This window comes from Lepus europaeus, chromosome 20, assembly GCF_033115175.1.
Source record: "Lepus europaeus isolate LE1 chromosome 20, mLepTim1.pri, whole genome shotgun sequence".
Taxonomy (NCBI): domain Eukaryota; kingdom Metazoa; phylum Chordata; class Mammalia; order Lagomorpha; family Leporidae; genus Lepus; species Lepus europaeus.
The window spans coordinates 40,463,052-40,479,924 of NC_084846.1; the positions used below are offsets into that span (position 1 = coordinate 40,463,052).

The 16,873-nt window shown below is 40.5% G+C and overlaps 1 protein-coding gene across 4 annotated transcripts in view; it reads right to left on the reverse strand.

Annotated features, from left to right (window-relative positions):
* AMPH (amphiphysin) overlaps nt 1-16,873 on the reverse strand; it is a 219,687-nt gene that overhangs the window by 109,994 nt on the left and 92,820 nt on the right. For all 4 annotated transcript variants that reach the window (XM_062178101.1, XM_062178099.1, XM_062178100.1 and 1 more), the window contains exon 2: nt 11,313-11,393. In XM_062178101.1, the coding sequence (XP_062034085.1) occupies nt 11,313-11,393 (81 nt within the window). The remainder of the gene's footprint in view (nt 1-11,312; nt 11,394-16,873) is intronic.

Below are 16,873 nucleotides of genomic sequence, written 5' to 3' on the forward strand. Positions count from 1 at the left end.
AGGATATGAAGACTTCTCCAGTTGGCATGGACAATTAATTGCATAAGGTAAAATAAAGCCAAAGGCAGGAAGCAGGTAATAGAATAGAAAAACGAAACCATCAGAGAAATAACATCTAGAGGTTCTTCTAAGAACAGTTTCTCAAACTGGGAACAAGCTCCATAGGAAATGGCATAAACTGTTCAAGCAGGCTAAATTTCAGTTTTGTTTCAACTAGGAAGCTTTCAATTTAGGTAGGCTAGAACTGAAGAAATATTTCTGCTGACAGAATGAAAACAAGTAAGAATGAAGAGATTAATAAATGGACAAGTTCTCCAAGAAATGAACCAAATGTCTTTGCCTTCTCCCATCTGGCCCTATGGACAACAGCCCTCCCACGCACAGGAAGCTGGCAAATCAATTTTGTTGGTGAGAAAAGACATTTAATGCATGTGTTAGAACTAAGATAAACAGAGAGACCATAGAGGAATGCAGAAAAGGTTGAAGACAAGGCCAATACATTCTTTTGACAGCGATAGCCCCCTACTATCTGCTTCTTCACTCAATTAAATTGCGCTAACAACCATGGCAGTGGTGTGGGAATGAGAGAGAGAGTTTCACCTATAAAATAGGACTCTAAATCAAGATTGTACAAACAAAAAACATCTTTTCCATTCAAAACAGTATTTTTTTTTTGACAGGCAGAGTTAGACAGTGAGAGAGAGAGACAGAGAGAAAGGTCTTCCTTTTCTGTTGGTTCATCCCCCAATGGCCGCTGAGGCCAGCACACCATGCTGATCTGAAGGCAGGAGCCAGGTGTCTCTCCTGGTCTCCCATGGGGTGCAGGGCCCAAGGACTTGGGCCATCCTCCAATCACTCCTGAGCCACAGTAGAGAGCTGGACAGGAAGAGGAGCAACTGGGACAGAATCCAGCACCCTGACCAGGACTAGAACCTGGTGTGCCGGTGCCGCAGGCAGAGGATTAGCCTATTGAGCTGTGGCACTGGCCTCAAAACAGTATTACAATGGAAAGTGGCAGCCCTAATTAAGAACATAATAACCAAATTTCTTTACTTTTTTGATATATGGTGAATCAGTAAAACCAGACTTGCACAATCATATAATTATTTCATGATTATTTGGCATGCCATGTGAGCAGCTTTATTGGTGAGTGCCTTTGCAGTAACAACCCGTAGATACTGGCTGAGTCTGTGCAATTTAGCTAGAAATGGGCTTGTGGGAAGGGGTAGAAATCATTTTGTCTACTATCATTTCAGATGAGAGTATATTCGTGCACTATTGTTAACTGATGGGAGTAGGATACTAAAAATATGCCATAATGATGGAAGCACAGTAACATTTTATAAATGGAAAAGGAAATAAAAGGAAAAGAAATGTTATCACCACCCCATTTCTATATTTCTTTCTTGACCTACAGATCATTGATTCTGCTGGAGAGATTTCATATGAGGCTATGACTTTCAGTAGGAGTTTTATTTACCCAATCTTTGTTGAAATGCCACCTGAATCTTGTGTCCTTGATTTGCCATGCCCATTTAGGGCCCTGAAGAGTGCTTTTTTTGCATCAAAACATTGTCCTTCTCTCCATTTAACATCCTTGTCCAATACATAAAGAGCAAAAGATAAGCCTGATATAATGTAGACATGCTATGTTCTGCTAAAAACTGCTGGTCAACAGGCAGCAAACTGAAGATGAAGGCAATTAGCCACTCAATTCCACCCTTAATAACTTGCTGTTGAGTGAATGTCACAAATGCTGTGACACTGCTTCAAATATTTGACCACTATGATTATAAATAGCACTGCTATTATCCATATTGCCATAATTGAAATATTTTTTTACCCCCCTAACCCTGAATAAATAATTTCTTTTCTCAAATACATGATCTGGATAATGTTTTAGATAAAAGTATTTAAAACAGACAACAGTATATGCTCTGTAAATAACAAATCTGTCATTTGTCCCTGAGTCTCCCTAGCATGCATGAACTCTAATCCCAGTACTGAGAATTCTGCTGTGAGTTCAGTGGCTACAATGGAGCAGGGGGTAATTACAGCCAATTCTGCCACACTGAAATTCACTCCTATACTTTTAGAAGAGATTTCTGAGCAGGTTGGGTGGGAGGGACATTGGCCAGAAATTAGCTGCTTGGGAGTTCTGGGGTTTTCACATGATGAGAGAACAAACTGACCTCAAGCAGATATCTTATATCTCCAAAACCCAAGAACCACATTGAATTTTTAAGGGCAAATGCAAACAAAGCATATTTTTAAAAAATTGGTAACTGCCAATCTTGTAAAGTTCTAAGAGTAGACAGTCCAGTAAGTTAACAAATCTGTAACAACAACTACCTTTCTTTTAGGACATTAATAATGCTGACTTCATTTGGTATACATACATGTGTAGTCATATTTATACTTTTAGTATAGTGTAGCTAATGGGTGAATTTTGTCTAGTAGACAAGATTATTTTTTTAAATCCCAATTTAAAACTGAATTAAGTACCAACATTTAATAATCAGGATTTTCCACTGGGAGATGGCCAGAGTTAGCAGACGTAAGAGGGAAGCTCTCAGTAGACATGATCCAGAAGTGGGGGCAGGGGACAGCTCGGAGCGGAAAGACCACCAGGAAGGGGGACATAGAGTGGGAGGTGACTCTCGCCCATAAAATTTTGGCTGAGGACGGAAGGAGGAAATATAGTGAAAAGGAGCATAGCTAAAGCAGAGGACACTCTTGACTGGTGTAACACAGGAGAGATGGGAAAAGGGCCCACATGGTCAGACGATTGGCTGGTTACATGAAGAAGGCTGCACAAGTAAATGCATATACCGAGAACACAGTCCAAGTTATTCTCAAAGAAGAAAGCACAAGTACAGAAGGGAGAATGGCTCAAATGAAGCAGGAGATAGTAAAGTGTAACTGGAAGTGTAATAGTTCAGATAGAGATACAGATAGATATAGATGTCCGTGCGTATAAATTTGTGTATGAGGGTACTTTTAAAAGTTACAGAAAATGGGCCGGTGCCACGGCTCAATAGGCTAATCCTCCGCCTGCGGCACCGGCACACCGGGTTCTAGTCTTGGTCAGGGCGCCAGATTCTGTCCCCGTTGCCCCTCTTCCAGGCCAGCTCTCTGCTGTGGCCAGGGAGTGCAGTAGAGGATGGCCCAAGTGCTTGGGCCCTGCACCCCATGGGAGACCATGAGAAGCACCTGGCTCCTGCCCGATCAATGCAGTGCGCCGGCCGCGGCGGCCATTGGAGGGTGAACCAACAGCAAAAGGAAGACCTTTCTCCTATCTCTCTCTCTTACTGTCCACTCTGCCTGTCAAAAAAAAAAAAGTTATAGAAAATGGAATTAAAAGATAAGTTTATTTTGGTGCAATGAATTTGAAATCCATGGATAAAGGTGATCTTCAAGAAGTTCATGAAAATGTGTATTATGAAGAGAATTACCAATATTCTTCTATGGATTCTATGTATTCTGTAATTCAACACAATGCTCACCACTCCTTTGTTCCAGCTTTGCCCATTGATCTTATCTATGATCCCTGTGCCAACTCAGGAAGAATGTGAGTTTGTGACTTCTGCCTTAGGTGTGTTTATTCTGATGTAGGCAGTGAGGCAATAAGGTCTTTCTAGGTAAATCTGTGAAAGAATATTTTCTAATTGAAATTTTTATTGAGATAATCACAGAATCACTTGTAGTTTCAGAAGGTAAGAAAACACTTAGAAAATAAGCCCTTGTCTTTTGAACCTAATCTTCCCCAGTAGTAATGTCTTGCGCAAAACTATAGTACCATATCACAACATAGATGCACTGATCTTATTCACAAGCTCCCAGTCTCACTCATACTCATTTATGTGTTTGTTGGATTCTATACAATGTTATCACATGGGCTCATGTATCCATTGTCACAGTGAGGTTACAGGACTCTTCCCTCTGGACAAGGATTTTTCTTGTTGAATTTTTATAAACATTCACTCCTCCTCCCTCATCCATTACCTTGGCCAGCTACTATTAGTCCTCACTGCATTTCTATAATTTTGTCCTACCAAAATGTTATGTAAATAAATCTTACTGTATATAAACTTCTCAAATTGGCTTTGTTTAATATGGCATAATTCTCTGGATATTCATCCACTAATGTATGTACTCACAGACATTTCCTTTATATCGCAGAGTAGCAGTCTATAGTATGGATGCATCACTGTATTTTTCCAGTCACCTGTTGAAGGAGAGCTGGGTTGTTTTCAGTTTGGGATATTACAAATAAAGCTAGGATAAGTATTTGTGTATGGATTTTATGTGAGTACCAGTTTTCATTTATCTGGGATAAATGCATAAGGGTCTAGCTGTCAGGAAGTATGAGATGCATGCTTAATTTTTGAAGAAACAAACTTTTTTCTGTAATGTATTGTTAATTCAGTTTCTCCACATACTTGCCAGTAATTTTTATTTAAGTCATTCTGAAAGATGTATAGTGATACCTTATGAGCTTTTAATTTGCATTTCTCTGATTTACATATGTGTTGAAAATCTTTTCATATATTTTTGGCATGTTTCTACCCTCTTCAATAAAATATCTATTCCTATCTTTTGTACATTTTCTAAGTGAACTGTCTAGGTATTTTTATTATGGAGTTTTGAAAGTTCTTCATGTATCTGAGATGCTGGTTCTTTTTTGGATACATATTGTGCAAATATTTTCTCTCAGTCTGTAGCTTGTCTTTTCACCCTCTTAGCATTTCTTTTGCCAAGCAAAAGCTTTTTATTTTGACATGTTCAGTTTACCAATTTTTCCTGTTTTAGTGTCAAATCAAAACCTCTTTGTCTAGACCTAGATTCGAAAGACTTTCTTCGATAATTTTTTCCAAAAGTGTTAAAGATTTATGTTTAACATTATGCTCTTCATCCACTTGGGGATTCAATTTTTTTTTTTTTTTTTGACAGGCAGAGTGGACAGTGAGAGAGAGACAGAGAGAAAGGTCTTCCTTTTTGCCGTTGGTTCACCCTCCAATGGCCGCTGCGGCCGGCGCACCGCGCTGATCCGAAGGCAGGAGCCAGGTGCTTCTCCTGGGCTCCCATGGGGTGCAGGGCCCAGGACTTGGGCCATCCTCCACTGCACTCCCTGACCACAGCAGAGAGCTGGCCTGGAAGAGGGGCAACCGGGACAGAATCGGTGCCCTGACCGGGACTAGAACCCGGTGTGCCAGCGCCGCAAGGCGGAGGATTAGCCTAGTGAGCCGCGGCGCCGGCTGGGGATTCGTTTTTATATAAAGATGAAGTTTCAGTCAAACTTCATATTTGGTACATGAGTGCTCAATTTCTTCAGCACCATTTGTTGAAAAGATCATATTTTACCTTTCTTTGAATTGCTTTTCCACCTTTGTCAAATATCAGTTGAGCATATTTGCGTAACTCAATCTCTGCATTATTTCTTCAGTTCTTTTCATCTATGAGTCGATCGTTCTGCCAATAACAGAACATGTATGTGTGTATGTGTGTGTATGTGCACAGACATGATATTCTGTTGAGTGATTTTCCCCACTTCATTTTTTTGTCATTATGTTAACTATTCTGGTGTCTGTATAATTCCACATAAATTGTATATTAAGCTCATCCATATCTATTAAAAACCTACTATAAGAATTGAAGGAAACTACATTAAATCTATAGATCAATTTGGTGAGAACATTTTTATAAGGTTGAATCTTCCAATTCATGAACACAATATGTCCTCCATTTATTCAGTTCTTATTGGATTCCTTCCATTACCATTCTGTAATTATAAGCATTCAGATTCTATATATGTACTTTTAGGGGGTGTATATAAATATTTCATTTTCTTTGAAATGACTATAAATGTTATTTTATTTTGGTTTACACAGGCTCATGTTCATTGATGCATGAAGAAATAGGATTGATTTTTAAGTGTGAAGTTTGTATCTTGTGATTTTGTTAAATCTACTTATTACTTCTAGGAGTATTTTGTTGATGCCTCGGGGATTTCCTTAGTACACAATCACATCAGGTGAAATGTGGGGAACCGCAGGCTGGCCACCTGTGGGAACCTCCTCATTTTTGTATCTACATAGCTTGCAGCAATCGGTCGACCACAAGTCCTACGGAAACAACCAGGTGAAACAGATGAAACAGAATGGACTCTGCATAAACAACTAGGAGGAACCAGGTGAAACAGATGAACTTTCGACCTGAGGCTATACGCGCCCTTTCATCTGATTGGACAACATCAGCGTGAATTGCACGTGAAGAGAGCCGCTATTGGCTGTGGAGCACAAGCCCCATGGGACTTGGGATATAAAGGGACATTGGGATTTGGGCGGGGGCCGCCACTGCCGCCCCCTCCTCCTCTTTTCTCCTCTCCCCACTTTCCTTCTCTCTCCACAAATATAAAGTTCCTTGAGAACCGAGAAACAGTGACCATGTCGTGACTATGTTGGACCCTTCCTGGCGAGGGTCCAACAGTGAAAAAGAAAACATACACAATTTTATTCCTTCCTATATGATCTATCCACCTCTTATCTCCTTTCATTTTCCTTATTGTACCAGCTAGAATCTCCAGTTCCACACTGATTAGTACTGATAAGAGATTACATCATTGCCTTGTTTCAATCTTAAGGAAAATGCACTCAGTATTTTGCCAATAACTGTGATGTTAGCTGTAGATTTTTTTTAATAAGTTGAGGTAATTTCCCTCCATTCATAACATGCTAAACAATTTTATCATGAATGAATGCTAGATTTTTGACATATGGTTTTTCTACATCCATTAACATGATTATATAATGTTTTTTCTTCCTTCCTCTGTTTATATGGTGAATTATAGAATTAAACCAGCCGTGCATATCTGGAATAAATTGAATGGGTCAAGTTATATAGTCCTTTTTGTATACTGTTAGACTCAATTACATGGTATTTTGTTAAGAATTGTTACATCTAAGTTCATAATATATTTTTGTAGTATCTTTTTTTTCTTACTGTTGTTGTTTGCTTTTGGTATCAAGGAAATATTGGCCACATTAAATGGGTAGTGTTGGGTAGTGTTTCCTTCTCTTCTGTTTTCTGGAAAAGTGTATAAATATGGTATTAATTAGCCTCCACATGTCAGAATTCTCCACTCTAATCAGGTCTGGAGATTTTTTTTTTTTTTTTCAGATTTATTTATTTATCTGAAAGGCAGAGTGACAGAGAGGGAGACACGGAGACAGAGATACCTTGTTCTACTGGCTTACTTTCCAAAGGCCCAACAGCCAAGGCTGAACCAGGCCAAAGTCAGGAGCCACTGACTTCATCTGGGCCTCCCATGGGAGTAGCAGGGACCCAAGTACTAAGACCATCATCTGCTCCCTCTCAGGAAGGCTAACAGGAAGTTGGTTTGGAAAGACGGATTAGGTGGGACTTGACCAGGGACTCTGATATGGCATGCGGACATCCTAAGCAGCAGTTTAGCCCACTGTGCCGCAACATTTGTCTCCTTTTTCAGATTTTAAGTCACAAATTCACTTCCTCTAATGATTATAAGATTTTTCAGATTATGTATTCCTCTTTGATTAAGCTTTGGTAGTCTGTGGTTGTGGAGGCACTAATCCCTTGTGGTTGCCAAATTTATAAATATGAGGTTGATCATACGTTCACTCCCCTATTATCCTTTAACTGTCTACAGAGTTTCTAGTGATATCCTTTGTTTCATTTCTGACATTGGTGATTTGTGTCCTTTTTGTTATTGCTGTCAGCCCTGCTAGAGGTTTATCAATTTTATTGAGTTTTAAAAAGCCTCAGCGTTTTGTTTCTTGTCTCTACTACTTTCCTATTTGCAGTTGTATTGATTTCTGCCCTTTGTTATTCCCTTCTGTCCACATGCTTTGGGTTTATTTTGCTCTTCCTGTTCTGGTTTCCTGAAATAGGAAGTGAGAGCATTGATGTAAGACCTTTCCTTTTTTCCTAATGTAAGCATTTAATGCTGTACATTTCCCTTCCAACATGGCTCCAGCTGCTAGACAGAAGATCCCCTCATTGCCAAGGCCTTGCATGTGCTGCACTTCAGTACGTACATAAAATGGAACTGCTTGTTCAAATTTTGAAGACTGACCCAGATTTTGAAATCTCCTAATATTCTTGAGAGAACAAAGGTGTTGGTATATAAGAGTGATAACATACAGGGCCAGAGCTGTGGTGTAGTGAGTAAAGCCACTGCCTGTAATGCCGCCATCCCATATGCGTGCCAGTTCAAGTCCCGGCTGCTTCACTTCTGATCTAGCTCCCTGCTATGGCCTGGGAAAGCAGTAGAAGACGGCCAAGCACTTGGGCCCCTGCACTCGTGTGGGAGACCTGGAAGAAACTCCTGGCTCCTGGATTCATATCGGCCCAGCTCCAGCTATTGCAGTTATTTGGGGAGTGAACCGGAGGATGGAAGACATCTCCCTCCCTCCCTTCCCCCCTTCCTCCCTCCCTCCCTCCCTCCTTCTCTCTCTCTTTCTCTCTCTCTCTCACTCCTTCTGCCTCTATGTAACTTTGCCTTTCAAATAAATAAATACATCTTTAAAAAAAGACTGATAATATACTATTTCCCCCCCAACATTTGAAAAATATATATAGCAACAGGAATAAATAGCAGAAAAATTATCAAATCACCTCATGGGTGGGCTCCTAGTGGTATAGATCACTGAACCACCATATTTTTCATTAGTTTCTGAAACAAAGAAGAATACTTACCTGTTTTAGCCAAGAAAGTCCAAAAATGATCAACAGAAATTCACTGAAATTGGAAAACAGTGTTTCCAAGGCACAAATGCATTACTGAATCTGATGCTTGCCATTAAACTTCTGGAGTGCTAATAATATTAACATTCATAGAAGTGATAGAAAAGGAAATCTAAGAGCAAAGCAGTGACTAGCTCCATAGGGATATGCCAGACAAAAAGACCAGGTTTCAGAGCTAGAGCGTAAATTTTCAAACAGGGAAAATCTGTAAATATGAGTCTATGCCCCCATCTACATTCCACCCCTTAAAGCAGACACTTGATATTGTCCTGCAAAGTAACAAGGCACTGATTGATAAGTTTTCCCTTGGATTTTCCTGCAACTCAGAGGATGATCTATACGGGCATGACCCAAGCACAGGAGAAGGTGCATGAGGACTCTCCAAATGAGAACAGTTGACATGCAGACTGTTTGGGAGATTAGGTGACAAGTTGTTCTGCAGACCTAGATCCACCATTCCGCCAGGATTTCTCTTTCCCACCTTCATTAAGGCAAAGCTCCCTACAATATTCATCAATAGGGCATAATCAGTTTCTCTCTGTTACTCTTCTATTCTCCAACTCACTCTCTTTCAGAGAACAGGATCACTGTCATTCATAGTAAGTGGAGTGCCTCTCTGCACTTGTCAATCCTTAGTTTTGGCATGAAACTGAAGACATTTAAAAAAAAAAATGTGTTTGGGTGGAGAGTGGTCTACATGGATTTGTACCTGCTAGATTTTCTAACCCCGCTTGATGAGAAAAGAAAACAACATGTCCTCAATGAGAGAAATAATAGGTACCCCAATAAACATAGGGAAGAAAGGAATCACCAAGATTAGGGGTCTACATAAAGCCAAAAGGGGCAGAGTAGTAACTTTATAGTTCTTCATTATTTGTTGTCATCCCTGAGGCCACAGTTTCCTCTGTGAACATGGATTGGTAGCTCCAACACCACTAAAAAAATAATTACATATCTTTACACTTCCCTATGTCCAAATCCTATTTTCTAGAATTTTGCTGGCCCATGGTTCTTCCAACCCCCCCTGAAGCATGATCTTTAGATTTAAGACTTCTAACCTCAGAAGATCCAGGTCCCACCTTCCTCTCTCCAACCCACATGCATGTTGTCTATGCAGTGATATTCTAGATAATGATCCAAGCCTTAGAGATCGAAGCAGATGCCAAGAAATAGCTTGTTTCTTTATCCATGTGTCTTTCACATAATAGTCTACCAAGAAAAAAACATCAAAATTGTGTTTCTCGGGCTTTTCCCCCATTATTACCGCCCCTAAGAAGTCTTTTTAGACATTTTTAATCATACTCCCTTGAAATTTTAATACTATGTATGTGTGTGTTTATTTCTCTAATGTGTGTTTTCCTTTAGGCTAATACATTTAAAAGGTGAGATTTTGTTCCTCCCTCAAGAACCAATTTTCACCTCCTTGGGAGAGAGACAATGATCTTAAAGCATCCAAAAACAAAAGCCATTTTGCCAGAAGCATTTTGTACTTTGCTCTAATATTTAGTGGAATATAAATAATCAAAAACACTATCTTTTGGGCAGGCTTTTTGGCCTGGCAGTTAAGATGTCATCTGGGACACTACATCTCATTTTGTGGTGCCTGGGTTAGAGTCCTGGCTCCATTCCAAATTCCAGTTTCCTGCTAAAATACCTTGGAGGCAGCAGGGGATGGCTCAAGTAATTGGGTCCCTGCCACTCACACAGGAGACCTGGGTTGGGTTCTCAGCTTGCCTCCATCCTGGCAAGCCATTCTAGGCATTTGGGAAGCAGCATACTAACATGCATCTCTCTCTCTCTCTCTCTCTCTCTCTCTCTCTCCCCCTCTCTCTCTCTCAAAAAATAAATATTTAAAAAACCATCCTTCTTCTAGAGAAGCAGTCCAGAGCAGCAGTCTTTGTCTACTGGGACTCTAAAACTCAGATTCTCTTCCCATAGTGCCTACTGCCTCTTCCCTTGTCTTCCACAAGAGTCTACAAAAACAGCAAGTATTACCCTCAAGTTAATTCAGCTCCAACTGTTCTTTCTTCAATGTGAACTCATCTTGGTTATATACTGTGTTAGTCCACTTTCTTTCATCAATAATACAATACCACAAACTGGGCAAGTTATAAAGAAAAGTTTATTTTGGCTCACAGTTCTGGAGATGAAAGGTACAGTGATGGTATTTGGTGATGGGGCTCTTGCTGGCAGAGTTCCAGGGTGGCCCAGGGCATCACATGCCAAGAGACAGGGAGCATGGATGTATCTCTTCTGGTCTCTGCACTTGTTTATATAAAGCCACAGCAACCAATCATAGAGCTCCAATCTAAAGACCTCATCTAATGCTAATTACCTCCTAAGGCCCCACCTCTAAACATAATAGCTAGATTAACTTTCTATTTTCCTAATATCTCACAATGAGGAGTATATTTCAACGCACGAAGTCTTGGGGGACACACTCACACCACATCCAAACTACAGCATAAACTAAAGCATAAGCGTAGCTAAACCTTTTCTCACTCAACACACTAGATGAATGGACTCACTTCTTGCCGTTTGAAGTTCTGGACATATTCTTCAAACTGCTCATCTTTTGTTTCATCAGCTTTCCCCAGCTTCTGGAGCACCTGGTTTGTGAACAAAGCAAAACAGTTCGATTTAGTTATTTCTCAAAGGAAGCTGTGTCTTTCCAGGTAGTGGCGAGAGTGACATGTTTCACTCTGAGGATTGTGGAGACTCCACTCTCAGTGCTGTTCTGGAAGCCTCCTGGCCTATGTCTCTGGAGTGCAAGAGATCTGGAATTTAACCACAGTTGTGCCACCCACAGGCTGTGTGACTTGGAACAAGCATCATGTACACTGAATTTACTTATTTGCATTCTCTGCTTCCTCCACAAAACTCTGCGTGACTGAAAGACATAAGCTATGACTTATTCATCTTTTTGCCAAAAGCATCGACCACAATGTTGGCATATAATAGGTACTCGATCCTTTTTTTTTTTTTTTTTTTTGACAGGCAGAGTTAGAGAGAGAGAGAGAGAGAGAGAGAGAAAGGTCTTCCTTTTCCGTTGGTTTACCCACAAATGGCCGCTATGGCCGGCATGCTGTGCCGATCCAAAGCCAGGAGCCACGTGCTTCCTCCTGGTCTCCCATGGGGTGCAGGGCCCAAGCACTTGGGCCATCCTCCACTGCCTTCCCGGGCCACAGCAGAGAGCTGGCCTGGAAGAGGAGCAACCGGGACAGAACCAGCACCCCAACAAGGACTAGAACCCAAAGTGCTGGTGCCGCAGGTGGAGGATTAGCCTAGTGAGCCGTGGCGCCGGCCTCAATTATTTCTCAAACAGTAAGCTAAAGCTATGTGACAAGGGGTAAGAATCTACTTTATTAGGACAGCATTAGAACTGCTGGAGCAAAATCCCATGGTAATTTCTCCCCTGCCATCTTCTTTTTTTTTGACAGGCAGAGTGGACAGTGAGAGAGAGAGACAGAGAGAAAGGTCTTCCTTTTGCCGTTGGTTCACCCTCCAATGGCCGCTGCGGTAGCGCGCTGCGGCCGGCGCACTGCGCTGTTCCGATGGCAGGAGCCAGGTGCTTCTCCTGGTCTCCCATGCGGGTGCAGGGCCCAAGCACTTGGGCCATCCTCCACTGCACTCCCAGGCCACAGCAGAGAGCTGGCCTGGAAGAGGGGCAACCGGGACAGGATCGGTGCCCCGACCGGGACTAGAACCCGGTGTGCCGGCGCCGCAAGGCGGAGGATTAGCCTAGTGAGCCGCGGCGCCGGCCCCCTGCCATCTTCTAATACTCCCTTTAGTTCATTAAAGCTGTGGGATACACAAGGCCTATGTTATATACTGATCAACCAAAATTACAGAGGAGAATAAAATGAGGCCCAGCACTTTATACCCCTGCCAAATTTAGTGGAATAGACAAGTCAGGTCCACATATAACAAATCAAAGACAATAAATTAAAAAAAAAGATAGGCTTTCAAAGTGTTATGAGCAATATCTCTGAAAGCTGAAGTATTCATAGAAAGCTCTCTGGAGTTTCTAAATTTTGTTAGAAAGCCCTATAGATAGGAATGTGGCAGAGCACATGCCAGCCAAGGAAGCAGCCAAAGGAAAGATCACTGGGAAAGCCACTAAGTACTGCGGGCCTGGGTGTGAACAGTCCTATTTTCCTAGACTCAGAAAACAGGGTTCTTGTGTGCCTGGGACTATTGAAGATGAATTATACTTCACCTCTTTAGTTCACACAACACTCCTGGGCTATGCTGGCTACTTCATAGGATTGATTTAAATTACTAACAACATTTTATTAGGACCTTATGTAAAACACCGAATCAAGTCTCTGGTAGTTAAATGTTACCATTATTATCACCATCACCTTACTTTACATACATACGCAGGCATCATGCCACTACAAGTTGAAGCTATACCCCTAGAAGGAATGTGACTGTCACTGCTGTGCTGTGTCAATCACAGACTCACTGACAACGGGAACTCTACTGTACCCATCCCTCCTAGCAACAACACAGCACCAGGCAACAGGATTCATACCCATCCAATACAGTTACGAACCTTGAAACACCAGCTACTCTGAAACAGCCTGGATGGCCACGGATCCAAATATTCTCCAAGGAAAAGGAAAATGTATTGATGGAGTTAACCTGGGGGCAAGGAATTCTCACTGGATTCAACAATGATTTCCAGAACAGACTGGAAAAGGGGAGAGGAAAAATGAGTGAACCAAACGACAGAATACTTTGTAGGTTCACATAAAGGAAAGAGATAAAGGACATTCGCCTAGACAGATCTCACTCCAGTCTGCTCAATTTTTGTTCCTGGTAGGAACAAAAGCATTTTAGAAAAGAAAGTAGTACAGAGAAAATGGTAAAAACAACCATCACCCAAAATGTGTAAATGATTTCTTCTAGCAAAGCGTTTTACAAAGCAGAAGGAACAAACTGAACCTGCTGTGTTTAAATAGGAAGGCAGGGGGCCGGCACTGTGGCACAGCAAGTTAAAGCCCTGGACTGCCGTGCTGGCATCCCATGGGTTCTAGCAGCTCCACATCAGATTGAGCTCCCTGCTAAGGCACCTGGGAAAGCAGCAAAGGATGACCCAAATGCTTGGAACCTGCACTCACATGGGAGACCTAGAAGAAGTTCCTGGCTCCTGGCTCCAGCTTGGTCCAGCCTGGTCATTGTGGCCATTTGGGGAGTGAACCAGTGAATGGAAGACATCTCTCTGTATCTACCTCTCGGTAACCCTGCCTTTCAAACAAATAAATCTTTAAAATAAATAAATAGGAAGGAGTAAGATAATGTTATCCATTAGGAAGAAACACAGAAACTCATATCCTTGATTATTAATAAAATAAGCAATACACACCTCATTTTCCTTGATACCTTCTTAGCTATTATATCTCTCCCATTAGATTCAATTTGTAATGTTTTAAATAAACCTAAGTGTCAAAATATTTATCCAATAACTCATAGTCCATATAGATACTTTCAAGGCATAAATTTTCTTTGTAGAAAAAATCATTTTAAGTAAATATGTGAAAATAATTAATCCTATACAAAATATAATTATTCATAAAAGGTATACTATTTCTTCATTTCCTTTATTTAATAGCAATGTTTTAAGGTAAACTTGTGTACAGACCCTCACACATATATTTCCAGTTACTCAATATCATTCAATGTCATTTCATAAACCAATATTATACATGAATACTATGAAATATATGTTATCCCTCATTACAAATTTATTATTTCTTGAAATCTGGGGATATTCAGTAACATAAATATTAAAAGAATATATAATTCATCAATAATCTGCCACACACAAAAAAGTCTTCTTGGAAGATGGAAGAGAAAACATTGCATTTTGGAAGGAGCAGGTATTATAATTAGGGAATAATTGGTAAGCATAAGGAATACAAAATTATGTATATATGGAAAAATAATATAAAATATGTTTAAAAATGGGATATTTCTGCTAAGATTAATGATTATATTGCTATATTCTTTATAATTTCTTACATTTTCAAAATTATCTCAGAAGTTGTCAAATAATCAAAAAAATCAAAAAGAGAAAGGAAAAAGAATTTTTTATACCACACTCTATTTGTAAGAAATTTAGGTATTAGATTCTAGTACAAGTAAGTTGACTTGTTAGTGACAGATTAAGACTTTCAAACGATATTTACCAGTGAACTGCTATCAACTGAACGTATGAAAGGTCTCCAGAGGCCGCTATCAGGACCTGGATCAGAATCAGTGGCTCCAGTGTAATGGCGCTAACAGTGCTTACCTCACAGCATATGGGGAACTGTGAGATCCTGACCAATGACGCCCAGTGTATAGTGAATGCTCAATAAGCAGTATCTTATTGTTATAAATATAATTATACAATCTGATTGAATAATTTCACCAAATTTATAAGCTTATGTTGAAAAAAAGCTGTGGAAAATATTGACAATGTTGTATGATGAGAATTAGGATTCACAAAAGACCTTAGCTAATAAGATGAAATCCAACAAGGATAAAAACTCAGCTTAAAATGTTAAAAATATTGGGGCCAGCACTGTGGCGCAGCAGGTTAATGCCCTGGCCTGAAGTGCCAGCATCCCCTATGGGCACCGGTTTGAGACACGGCTGCTCCACTTCCGATCCAGCTCTCTGCTATGGCCTGGGAAAGCAGAAGATGCCCCAAGTCCTTGGGCTGCTGCACCCGCATGGGAAACGCAGAGGAAGCTCCCGGCTCCTGGCTTCGGATCGGCGCAGCTCCAGCTGTTGCGGCCAATTGGGAGTGAACAATCAGATGGAAGACCTCTTTCTCCCATAACCGAGTCAGAAATTGAATCAGTAATAAAGGCCCTCCCAACAAAGAAAAGCCCAGGACCAAATGGATTCACTGCTGAATTCTACCAGACATTTAAAGAAGAACTAACTCCAATCCTTCTCAAACTATTCAGAACAACTGAAAGAGAGGGAATCCTCCCAAATTCTTTCTACGAAGCCAGCATCACCTTAATACCTAAACCTGAAGAAGATGCAGCAAAGAGAATTACAGACCAATTTCCCTGATGAACATAGATGCAAAAATCCTCAATAAAATTTTGGCCAATAGAATGCAACTACACATCAGAAAGATCATCTACCTAGATTGAAAGTGAAAGGTTGGAAAAAGATATTCCATGCCAACATAATCCCAAAAAGGGCTCGCATAGCCATCCTAATATCAGACAAAATCAACTTTAACACAAAAACTGATAAGATAGACAAAGAGGGGCACCATATGATGATTAAGGAATTTATCCCTTGTATGCAGGGATGGTTCAACATTCGCAAATCAATCAATGTGATACACCATATTAACAAACTGCAGAAGAAAAACCATATGATTATCTCAATAGATGCAGAGGAAGCATTTGATAAAATACAACACCCTTTCATGATGAAAACTCTAAGCAAACTGGGTATAGAAGGAACACTCCTCAATATAATCCAAGCAATTTATGAAAAACCCACTGCCAGCATCCTATTGAATGGGGAAAAGTTGGAAGCATTTCTACTGAGATCTGGAACCAGACAGGGTTGCCCACTCTCACCACTACTATTCAATATAGTACTGGAAGTTTTAGCCAGAGCCATTAGCAAGAAAAAGAAATTAAAGGGATACAAATCGGGAAGGAAGAACTCAAACTATCCCTCTTTGCAGATGATATGATTCTTTATTTGGGGATCCAAAGAACTCTACTAAGAGACTATTGGAACTCAGAGTTTGGCAAAGTAGCAGGATATAAAATCAATGCACAAAAATCAACAGCCTTTGTATACACAGGAAATGCCATGGCTGAGAAAGAACTTCTAAGATCAATCCCATTCACAATAGCTATAAAAACAATCAAATACCTTCGTCATTTGCAACAAAATGGAGGAATCCGGAAAACATCATGCTGACTGAAATAAGCCAGTCCCAAACGGGCAAATATCATATGTTCTCCCTGATCGGTGACAACTAACTGAGCACCTAAAAGGAAACCTGTTAAAGTGAAATGAACACTATGAGAAACAATGACTTGATAAGCCCTTGTCCTGA